This window comes from Lucilia sericata, unplaced genomic scaffold (genome assembly GCF_015586225.1).
Source record: "Lucilia sericata isolate MDLA Ls3-8-SP2 unplaced genomic scaffold, ASM1558622v1 Contig000373F_arrow, whole genome shotgun sequence".
In the NCBI taxonomy this organism is placed as follows: Eukaryota; Metazoa; Arthropoda; class Insecta; order Diptera; family Calliphoridae; genus Lucilia; species Lucilia sericata.
The window spans coordinates 92,724-105,562 of NW_023994392.1; the positions used below are offsets into that span (position 1 = coordinate 92,724).

General features: G+C 32.5%; 1 protein-coding gene across 3 annotated transcripts in view; it reads right to left on the minus strand.

Moving 5' to 3' along the window:
* Positions 1–7,819: 7,819 nt before the first annotated feature.
* LOC119604238 overlaps positions 7,820–12,839 on the minus strand; it is a 196,933-nt gene continuing 191,913 nt past the window's right edge. For all 3 annotated transcript variants that reach the window (XM_037956726.1, XM_037956724.1, XM_037956725.1), the window contains exons 13-15: positions 12,740–12,834; positions 12,294–12,545; positions 7,820–9,146 (exon numbers count right to left, since the gene is read on the minus strand). In XM_037956726.1, the coding sequence (XP_037812654.1) occupies positions 8,483–9,146; positions 12,294–12,545; positions 12,740–12,834 (1,011 nt within the window). In that variant the 3' untranslated portion in view covers positions 7,820–8,482. The remainder of the gene's footprint in view (positions 9,147–12,293; positions 12,546–12,739; positions 12,835–12,839) is intronic.

Here is a 12,839-nt window from a genome sequence, read left to right on the forward strand (position 1 = left end):
AAAAAACTTATGAATGGGAAGAATTTTGTAAAATTCCAGAACACTGACATAAATAAATGAACGCTTAAACCCATGTTGTTTTCGGCACTATCGTAAAAAACAAATATTGACGTCAGTAAAAAATTTTGAGAAATGGAATCACGGTAAAATCATTGGGGCCGGCCACCCTTCTAGTAATTCAACTATTTATACCCTTGCGTTTGTGCTGATGTTTGTAACACCCAAAAATATTGGTCCTATACCCACCTTAAAGTATACCAATCGGCTCAGAAAATTTCTAAGTCGATTAAACTATGCCTGTCTGTCCGTCCGTCCGTCTGCCTGTCTGTTTGTCTGTCTGTCTGCCTGTCCGTCTGTGTGTCCATGTAAACTTTGTGCATACGCTGCAGCTCGTAATTTTCGAGATAATTTGATGAAATTTGGCACAAACTCTATTTTCGATCCAGGGACAAAGCCTATTGAAGCCTAGCCCCATACAACCGTACCCCCGAATGCGGATTTTGAGCTCATAATTATGTTAAATGTTCTAGTAACTCCACAAAAATCGGCATAACATGGTTTCATATACGTGTCTAAATTATACTCCTGATTTTCGTAATAATCGGTCTCTATTTTACCCTAGCTCCCATACAAAGTCCCTTCGAAAAATCATTTGAAGGTCAAAATTCACTTATAAACACTAGTATCACCATAAAATTCTGCACAAATAACTTTAATGTAAACATAAATCCCTCTATCAAAACGTATAAGGATAAGATAAGATTTACCCTTGCCCCCACATAACTAATCTTTTGGAAAATCTCTTTTTCGTCAATAAATTGTTAAAATATTTCGGAGTTAAGGTAAAATACTTAAATACTTTATTATAAAACAAGTAAAAAACTATTGTCGGGCGTGGCCGACCATATGATACCCTACACCAATTACGAATATAAAATGTGATTCATTTTCAATAACAAAGCATTTATGTTGAATTTTACATTGGTTCCAAATGAAAAACTGCTTTACCGCATATAATGACATATATACTGTTTAAGAAACCTATGTATGTATGTATGTATGTATGTATGTATGTATGTATGTATGTATGTGTGCATTTCATCGGCAATTGTGCACTGTTTTCCAAGTTTGGAGATGTTTTTACAAAGTATTTTATATAGGAACCGTACTATTTATTAATGCATTAGAAAACCGTGTCCGTTATGAAACAGTGATATTTATAATTATATCAAAATTAGTTTTGTCGATTTTTTGAGAGATACTAGTACATTTGATGTAGTTATGAGCTAAAGGGCCCAAATAGGTAGGTGCGGTTGTTTGCGGGCTATGGCAAAAATCGGTCCGATCCTTATAAAATGTATTGTCGGGATTTATCTTTATATAAAACTTATTTGTGACAAATTTCATCGTGATACTAGTGATTATAAGTGAATTGTGGACATTCAAGTCATTTTATGAAGGGGACTTTGTATGGGGGCTAGGGTCAAGTAATGCCCAATCTTTTCGAAAATCACTAGAATTATTAAGACATACATAATGCCAATTTTTGTAGAGATAGTAGATTATTTAACATAATTATGAGGTCAAAAGCCCGATACGAGGGGTCCGGTTATATGGGGGCTACGTGAAATTGCGATCTGTAAAGTGCGCACAAGGTTTACATGGACACACAGACAGGCAGACAGACGGACATAGCTTAATCGACTCAGGAAGTGATTCTGAGCCGATTGGTAAGTTTAAGGTGGGTGTTACAAACATCAGCACAAACGCATAATACCCTCCCCACTATAGTGGTGTAGGGTATAAAAATAATCCACATTTTTAACATACGCATTGTTTTAATAATAAACCTTTTTTTAAATGTTCTGAGTTCTAAAATCAAGTACGAATCGAGCTCAAATTAATCCTTGTTTGGGGTTAGCTCAATCTTATACATTCTTAAAACAATATTATTTTGATCTGAAATCAAGACGTATTTTATCAAACCGAAAATTCTCAAAATTAGTACATTGTAAAATCACTTTGACCCAAAAAAGGTTTAAATTAGGTTTTTTGTACTTAACTCATACGTAAACTTAGGATCTACGAAATAAAATCATAACAACAAAAAAGCATTCTGCTTGCTTACTACAGCACCAGGGCAAAAAACCATAATATACAAAACCCCACCATATGGTCTAAAATTTTAAATATATTTTGATTCGATTGGCATATTATCACATGTTAAAATAATTATGTACCATAGAATTATTATACAAAAAAATACTGCATACTTTTAGTGGCTGAACTAGTTCACTGGAAATGATACAATATTCATAAAGCAAATATTTGATATTGCAAAATTATTAAATTATAGTTTGATGGAAAAACCCAGCCACTGATAATGTGGCCACACAAATTATAAATAATTTGAAAGCCTAAAAATATGTTTTAGAAAAGTAAAATTGTATGTTTTATAAAATAAAGCTTTTAACAAAATTTATGTGCTGAATGAACATCATTTCTATAAAAAATATCGACATTTTAAGTAAGTATTTAAAATCCACAGTTTGCTAAATCTCACACATTTTTAAAACACTTAAATTTTGATATTTTATTCAAAATAGCATTTAAATATTAGAACACCTAATTACGCTATACCACTCTCTCACATACATACATATATTTGTATATAAATTTGAAGTGAAAAATATTCTAAATTTGAAGCACTTTATCACCATGACTTTACAACCAAATACATACATAACTACGGCTAATGAATACACAGTCATCGATGTTTTTGCTATTATTGTAATGCATTACAAATTATACATAAATATAACCATGAGTTAGTGGCCATTTACATTTTAAGTATTAAATCGCCCAAAAAATTAAACGTAAATATTTGTAGCAATTATAATTCAAACGTGGTTACTGCAGTCGTTGAGTTTTTGAATTCTCCATGATAATGATTGAATTTACCAAAAAAAAAGAATGCATGCACAAATAGTTCATCAGATCCGACGTTCAGAGTGTTTATGACCGGAATCAACAGAACAATGATTTGTAAACTATGTTATTGTTGGTCGCTTTACTTTTTGTTGTTGTTGGAAACACCAAACAACATATATGAAAATGATGCTGATGATGGAATTGATGTGCAGCATCGAAGGCATGAAGACATGTTGTGTGTACTCTTTGTGTCTGTATAGGACATGCATCAAATTGTTCCACAACAACGACAACCGACGACAAAAACAGCGTCATAAAAAACAAGAAAACATCTGCTGCACTTGATTGTTAAACACAAAGAAGGACAAGAAAATACAGAGAAGGAACTGTAGCTGGTATATGGAAGAATTAGCAAAAAAAACATAAACGGCTATTCGCATGATGTTGTCTGTCAGTTTCCGGTAAGTATACCCCTCAAACATTTGGAAGACAAAAATATTGCTTAACGTTTTAGTCACTTTTAGAAGAAACTACATACATACATACGTTATACGCAAGATGATTCCGATCGCTATCGACTTCCGCTGTAGAAAATGTTTGCTGGTTACTTTTACGTATTTGTATCTAAGTGTTTTCATAACACTTGTACTGTTAATAGAGAAAACTACTTTTTTGTTGAAGTTGTGTTGGTTTTTTTTTTGTTTTTTATGAATTCACCATCCAATATCAGTACGAAACGATATGAATTTAACACACGTCTCTATGTATTTATGTCTGTCAATATGAATGTGTATATATAGTGATATGCTGTTTGGAAATGACAACAAGAATACAAAAAGGTGTTACCCATTCGCTGAAAATAACAATAAATGATGTGTATATTGGCTTGGGCAATGTCATTAGCTCTGGAGGTTCATTTCTGTAGCATGAAAAATCCATAAATTCAGAAAAACACACAAGCACATCCATAGAGACTTACAAACATGCATATATGTACATATGTATGTTTAAGCATATTATATAAAGGGTTTTCCAGCAAAGTTAAATTATGAAATGGTGTTAAGGTGTTGACGATTTTAAAGTAACATATTCAATATATTTCGAATAAATATAGCATTACTTAAAGTTCCACAGAAGATTCGTACACTACCGAATGGATAAACTTCAGACATCATACAATTACGACCTTTTGCGACTTCAGAAATTCTTAAGTGTTTATCAACAGTAAATAGCTTGATTTTGATATCATAGCTTACCAAACCGTCAAACTACTACATGATGTTTATTCAATTATATCAACAATTTCCAAACGAAGGTCTACAACAACCCAATTGTATATGCCTCTCTTAAACTACATGTCCAGTTTTTGTGAAATGTATAAAAACTTATTGATCATAGTAGTAGCAAAGTAGCCAACTTTAAAAACTGTACGCTAATAATAAAAGAGTGCTGATCAGTGCTATTTTTTCTTCGTCAATGCTGTATAAAAAAAAATTTTATTTTAAAATGATCGCCTCAAATTATGCTATATTGAAAGATCAATCTTATTTAAACACTAGTGCTGGCAAAGTATTGAGTACCAAAGTATTGAGTACCAAAAATTCTATAAAATCGCATTACCTTTTTCAGTGTATTTTAGGGATATTCTTTACAAATATGCTAGTTGGCATATCATAGTCGAATAGAGTATTAAAAACTATGAGAAACTACATTATTATTTTTTTGCACTTGGTAAGAAAGTTCACGCACCAAATGTCTGTCCGTCTGTTTTTTAAAATCAGTCTTTTGAAGGCTCCATATGTCTTTGGAATCCAAATCTTAGATAATTAATTTAAATATGCTTTTAAGTATTTAATTGTTTAAAACCAGTCAAAACAAATATAATCAACAAATAACTTTTTGTGGACTTTTTGATTTAGGGATGTAAAATAGTATATTTGCGAAAAATCAAAAAGTTCGGAGATATAGGCAATGATGAGTCGCGATGTGACAAAAATATACTTCTAGGTAAAAAGGCCCATATATAAATATTTTAATCTTAAAATTCAAAAAAATAAAAAATTTAAAAAAATTTTGGTTTATATTAGAAATTGGGGTTGGTGCGTGATGTTTTTGATTTCAAATGGCCAAAAAAAATATTTTCAATAATTATAAAACATTGGCCACCTCGTGGTGGTAAATTTCGCCAAATCACTAGTGTACATATAGACTAGGCAAGAGATTAGTCTATAGACTAGACAATAGACTATACATTTTATCAGTCTATAGACTAGATAATAGACTAGTCTATAGATTAGATAACAAGCTAGTTTAGCTTATGTACTAGACTAGTCTTTAGAAAAGGCAATAGATTAATCTTTCGACTAGACAATAGTTTAGCCTGTAGACTAGAAAATAAATTAGTCTAAAAACTAGACTATATAATATTATTTAGACTACACAATAGATAAGTCTTTAGACTAGACAATAGACAAAAGAAATATATAATAAATTGAAGACTAGACAATATACTAGTCTATACTAGACTAGTCTATACTAGATAGACTAGATGATAATCTAGTGTAGATTATGCACTAGACTAAACTTTAGAATAGACAATAGATTAGTCTTTAGACCAGACAATAGATTAGCCTGTAGACTAGAGAATGTATTAGACAAATAATATACTAGACCAATAACTATTCTATAGAATATACTAGACAAATAACTAGTTTATAGTCTAGACAATTTACCAGTCTATAGCCTAGATAATATATTAGACAATTTAATAGTTTATAGACTAGACAAAAGACTAAACTCTAGACTAGATAACAAACTAGACTAGATTATGTAATAGACTTGTCTTTAGAATAGACAATAGATTAGTCTTTAGACTAGACAATAGTCTAGCCTGTAGACTAGAGAATATATTAGTATAAAGACTAGACAATAGTATATTGTCTAGTCTTTAGACTACACGATAGATTAGTCTATACAATTTATCAGTCTGTAGACTAGACAAATAACTAGTCTATAGACTAGTCTAAAGTCTAGACAATTTACTACTATTAATAAGTCTATAGACTAGACAATATATTAGTATTTACACAGGACAATGTAATAGTTTGTAGAGTAGTCTATAGTCAAGACAATTGACCAGTCTATAGACTAGACAATATAATGGTTTGTAGACTAGACAGTAGACTAGTCTATAGACTAGGAAATGAACTATTATCCATTTTGTACTAGTCTAATTTTAAGAATATACAATAGATTAGTATTAAGACTAGACAATATTCTAGTCTATAGACCATACAATATACTAGCATTTAGTCTAGACGATATCGAAATAAATTTCAAATTGTATCTAATGGTTGGATTGGCGTATCATTGTATTGTTAAAGGTCGTATTGGACCATCATTTACCGACCCTGTGTTGCATATTTTTCAGAGGTATTCGATATTAAAAAGTAATCACTCGAAAGGGGGAGTCTACGTATTTTAGTAATTTTGTATTGTTTTAGTAATCTGTCACTTCTGAGGCTATGGGTTTAATTTCAACCAGAGATTTGGGTTAAGAAGCGCACAACAAGTCCGATAGTTTCCTACATTTCTTCGGATCTTAGGTAGCATATGTACATCCTCACTTCAAACTAACAAATTTCTCAAAAATTTTAGTGTTGCAAATTTTTCTATAAGTACATCTGAAAACAAATTCTCAATTTTTACTATGACAAAGAATATGTATCTTTAAAAGTGTTCGGTTTATATTCTGACACTTTATATTTAAAAAAAAAATTATTTAAAAAGTAATTTTTTGTTTAATTTTAACTTTTTCACAAATCTTGTTAAGAGTTATTTTCAGTCAATTGGGATATTGGATGATTTAATTTTAAATTTGTTTAACCTCATAACACTGTTTGCCATATTTCCCTCATGTCTCGAAAGTGCCTATGAATACAATTCACAAATACTTCTCCTCAATTCTTGATATCTTTTCGTCAAAAATGGACAGTTGGGAAAAAATTGATGAATTTTAAACAATTATTCCCCTTCCCAAAAAAATATGAGGAAAAACGAATTCATATCTATGCAGTTACAAAGATTTGCCACCAAAACAACAACGAAAACAATTCATTTTAACAATAGTACAAAAAAAAATTAAAAACAAGTGAAGAAATACATACATATATATGTATATGTATGCAACAACAACAAATATGACACGTGATGCAAATATTGTTTCTGTTGTGTTACCATGTTGTTTTTGTTGTTGCAGCATGTATCATGTGGTCGGTGACATTTATGTATAACGGCATTTTTGAACATGTTCCGTTTTCCGGATGTTTTGTTTTTTGTTTTTTTGCCGAATCACCAGAAGCAAAACATGACCAAACAAATAAAATGTAGACCCATACAAGGGATGCTAGTATATACATACATATAAATACATGTATACATGTATATGTTTAAATGTATGACAGAAAGGTAAACGCTGTTTTGAGTTGTGGTGGTATAATTGTGATTTTTTGAGATTTAGGAAGACAATATTTGTTTGTGGTTTTAGAATATTTTTTTTAAGAAATGTTAAGTTTTCTCAAAAGTCAGAATATAAAAATTTTTCTGATGAACACTTAAAGCATTTTTTTTTTTTTTAATAATTTTCAATTTCACTACTGTTTTCAATACGACTTGTGCATGGGCATAATGTAAGCAAAGGTCATGTTGCCGATAATTGCTTTGTAAATTTTAATCCTGGAGGATTTTTTTAAAACACCATGATGTTATTATTGTTTTTATACTCTACACCATTTCATTATAGTTTGTACCGAGACACATACTATTTGCCTCAAAAACATCTGTATAGTTATGAGCATTTCATTTTAATATTCGAATCGAATTTATTATGTTATTCAACTCGCTATAGGCCACTGTATAGTCGGCGACGACCTCTCTTTTATATGTATTTCAGCAAAATTGTGAACTATCAGCCTTAATAAGTTTAGTTAGACATTTACAATGTTGACCAAGTCATCTAGTCAGTCAGTCAGTCATTTATTCCCTCCAGCCTTAAGCAAGTCATGTCATATAAAATACCCCATTTCTGATTATCTACTATATGGTGCTGTGTCAGCATCATATAGTCAGCATTGTAACCCCAATTTTATAAATATTTGTTTAAGAAAAAGTGGTCATAGTCATAGTACAAACATACACATACATATAAATTAAAATAAAAAGAATTAAAAGGAAAAAACAAAACAGAAAATTTAATTTAAAGTTTCAATTTAATTATGACAAAATGTATTTCCTTTTCTGAATATTTAATATCAACTATGTATTAATGTAATTAAATTAGATGAGGAAAACGTCTAGACATTTTTTAAAACTAAAAACAAACTTACACTGGCTGCATTTAATGCAAATAACAAACAATAAAGATAAAATCAATGAGTAATGTTGACGATGAGTAAGGCGATGGTATGGGATGGATGATAATAATACACAACAAAATAATGGGCTGATAAGAAATTTTATACATTTGAATTTTTAGTTTTAATTTCCTTAATTGTCAATGGGATGTCATGATTATAACATCGGGTGCTGAGTTTCTAATGTCAATAAACACTTTTGACTCATCAACTTTAGTTTGTTTGCCTTTGCCACCACCGGCGTTGGCCTGTTCCCTTTGTCGGCCACTGGAGCCAGTGGATACGGCTGTTACAATGGCTGTGCCGGGAGCTGGTATTTGTGTGACATTGGGTGGTATTGTTGTTGAACTAGTGTGATGGTGATGCTGTTGTTGCTGTTGCATGTGTTGATGATGCTGTGGTTGTTGTTGTTGATGATGACGTGGCAGTGTTTGCTTTTGTTGTTGCTGTTGTAAATGTTGCTGATGCTGGTGATGATGACAGATTTCCTGTGAGGGTCTATGATGTAAATGCTGATGTTGCTGTTGATGTTGTTGTTGATGTGGTGTTGGCATCATCATCATTGTGTGCGTTGTTTGCTGTGGTAATTGTTCCATTTCTAGAGACTCTTGTGGCAGGTGCATATTACGCCTTGACAATGTCGATACGGTGGGTGGTGGCGGTGGTGCTATTTGTGCAGCATCATATCCAAAGGTCGAAAAACGTGGAGGCGGAGGTACACCCTCTATAGTTCGCTGACTGCCAGCTATAGAGGGTGTTTTAGATTTTTGACGCATTAATGAAGCTGTAGCAAATAGAGATTCTCTGCATGAAAAAGAAAGTAATGAAATTTGCATTAGATAACTTCATAAAACATGGAATTAATTGTTTTTATACGTAGATTTAAAATGAGCATTAAATTCTTAAAATAGAGTTTTAACGAGCTGTTTCTTGTTTGCGTAGAAGTTTAAGAAGATAATATTTCGAAGACTCGTTAATATTCGTTGTAAGAGATCACTTTAAACCGAACTAGAACTGAATTAGAACTGAACTAGAATTGAACTAGAACTGAACTAGAACTGAACTAGAACTGAACTAGAACTGAACTAGAACTGAACTAGAACTGAACTAGAACTGAACTAGAACTGAACTAGAACTGAACTAGAACTGAACGAGAACTGACTAGAACTGAACTAGAACTGAACTAGAACTGAACTAGAACCTGAACTAGAACTGAACTAGAACTGAACTAGAACTGGAACTAGAAACCTGAACTAGAACTGAACTAGAACTGAACTAGAACTGAACTAGAACTGAACTAGAACTGAACTAGAACTGAAACTAGAACTGAACTAGAACTGAACTAGAACTGAACTAGAACTGACTAGAACTGAACTAGAACTGAACTAGAACTGAACTAGAACTGAACTAGAACTGAACTAGAACTGAACTAGAACTGAACTAGAACTGAACTAGAACTGAACTAGAACTGAACTAGAACTGACTAGAACTGAACTAGAACTGAACTAGAACTGAACTAAAACTGAACTAGAACTGAACTAGACTGAACTAATGAACTAGAACGGAACTAGAACTGAACTAGAACTGAACTAGAACTGAACTAGAACTGAACTAGAACTGAACTAGAACTGAACTAGAACTGAACTAGAACTGAACTAGAACTGAACTAGAACTGAACTAACTGAACTAGAACTGAACTAGAACTGAACTAGAACTGAACTAGAACTGAACTAGAACTGAACTAGAACTGAACTAGAACTGAACTAGAACTGAACTAGAACTGAACTAGAACTGAACTAGAACTGAACTAGAACTGAACTAGAACTGAACTAGAACTGAACTAGAACTGAACTAGAACTGAACTAGAACTGAACTAGAACTGAACTAGAACTGAACTAGAACTGAACTAGAACTGAACTAGAACTGAACTAGAACTGAACTAGAACTGAACTAGAACTGAACTAGAACTGAACTAGAACTGAACTAGAACTGAACTAGAACTGAACTAGAACTGAACTAGAACTGAACTAGAACTGAACTAGAACTGAACTAGAACTGAACTAGAACTGAACTAGAACTGAACTAGAACTGAACTAGAACTGAACTAGAACTGAACTAGAACTGAACTAGAACTGAACTAGAACTGAACTAGAACTGAACTAGAACTGAACTAGAACTGAACTAGACTAGAACTGAACTAGAACTGAACTAGAACTGAACTAGAACTGAACTAGAACTGAACTAGAACTGAACTAGAACTGACTAGACTGAACTAGAACTGAACTAGAACTGAACTAGAACTGAACTAGAACTGAACTAGAACTGACTAGAACTGAACTAGAACTGAACTAGAACTGAACTAGAACTGAACTAGAACTGAACTAGAACTGATAACTGAACTAGAACTGAACTAGAACTGAACTAGAACTGAACTAGAACTGAACTAGAACTGAACTAGAACTGAACTAGAACTGAACTAGAACTGAACTAGAACTGAACTAGAACTGAACTAGAACTGAACTAGAACTGAACTAGAACTGAACTAGAACTGACCTAGAACTGAACTAGAACTGAACTAGAACTGAACTAGAACTGAACTAACTGAACTAGAACTGAACTAGAACTGAACTGAACTAGAACTGAACTAGAACTGAACTAGAACTGAACTAGAACTGAACTAGAACTGAACTAGAACTGAACTAGAACTGAACTAGAACTGAACTAGAACTGAACTAGAACTGAACTAGAACTGAACTAGAACTGAACTAGAACTGAACTAGAACTGAACTAGAACTGAACTAGAACTGAACTAGAACTGAACTAGAACTGAACTAGAACTGAACTAGAACTGAACTAGAACTGAACTAGAACTGAACTAGAACTGAACTAGAACTGAACTAGAACTGAACTAGAACTGAACTAGAACTGAACTAGAACTGAACTAGAACTGAACTAGAACTGAACTAGAACTGAACTAGAACTGAACTAGAACTGAACTAGAACTGAACTAGAACTGAACTAGAACTGAACTAGAACTGAACTAGAACTGAACTAGAACTGAACTAGAACTGAACTAGAACTGAACTAGAACTGAACTAGAACTGAACTAGAACTGAACTAGAACTGAACTAGAACTGAACTAGAACTGAACTAGAACTGAACTAGAACTGAACTAGAACTGAACTGGAACTGAACTAGAACTGAACTAGAACTGAACTAGAACTGAACTAGAACTGAACTAGAACTGAACTAGAACTGAACTAGAACTGAACTAGAGCTGAACTAGAACTGAACTAGAACTGAACTAGAACTGAACTAGAACTGAACTAGAACTGAACTAGAACTGAACTAGAACTGAACTAGAACTGAACTAGAACTGAACTAGAACTGAACTAGAACTGAACTAGAACTGAACTAGAACTGAACTAGAACTGAACTAGAACTGAACTAGAACTGAACTAGAACTGAACTGGAACTGAACTAGAACTGAACTAGAACTGAACTAGAACTGAACTAGAACTGAACCGGAACTGAATTAGAACGTTTTAGCATTTTATTTGAGATAGGGTGAGACAATTCGCAACTCAATATGGGAAATTAGAAAGTAAAATTTTAATTGTTTTTAAACTTTTTCTTTACTTCTTTATTTCAACGCCATTACATTTTATTTCAAAAACTACCACATTACTATCATTACTATTGTCTAACATTAAAGAAAAACAACAAAAATCACTGCAATCATTGTCAATGATTGCTTTCAACTGTAAGTAGTTTTACATAAAATTTTACAACAAGCAACTGCAGCATGTATTTATTATGTATAACAATTGTTCTTTTGCTCACTGACACTACTGAATCACTAACTGACTGACAATCAGTGCAACATGTTTACAAAAATCAAACTAAAATCACTAACATCGCCACCAGCAACAAACAATCAACCTAACTCACCTTGTCTGACAGCCCATATCACAGGCACTACTGCCAACACCAGCTGGCGGTGTTGGCTGCTGCTGCTGTTGTTCCGTTATCGTTGTTGACGAATCATCCGTACTGCATAAGCTTGTCTGTACAATCATGTCATGTCGCAAAATACTTGGATCCTTTTCCTTAAAATTACTCTTTGTTTGCAGTTCCATTTCACGATAATAACGACTCGAAACATCATCGAGTATTTGTAATGATGTTTGTGAATGTTTTTGTCTAAAATGCAGAGGGGATACACAGAGATATCAAATGTTAAAGTAAGTAATAGAAATTAATTTCAATTGTAGTTGTACATACGAATACCATTGTATAAAATAGTTGTTTAATGGTGATAATGTTTTCAAATGGGTTTTAACTTTGTTTTTCATTTCAATAAAGGTTTAATGAAAAAGCAAATTTAAATCACTTACCTAGGTGATACAATCGATATGTTGTCACGAGAACGTGCTTTTGAATTACGACCCATTTCATCTAATTTAGATTCTTTAGACTGGCGTATGTGTTCCTGTA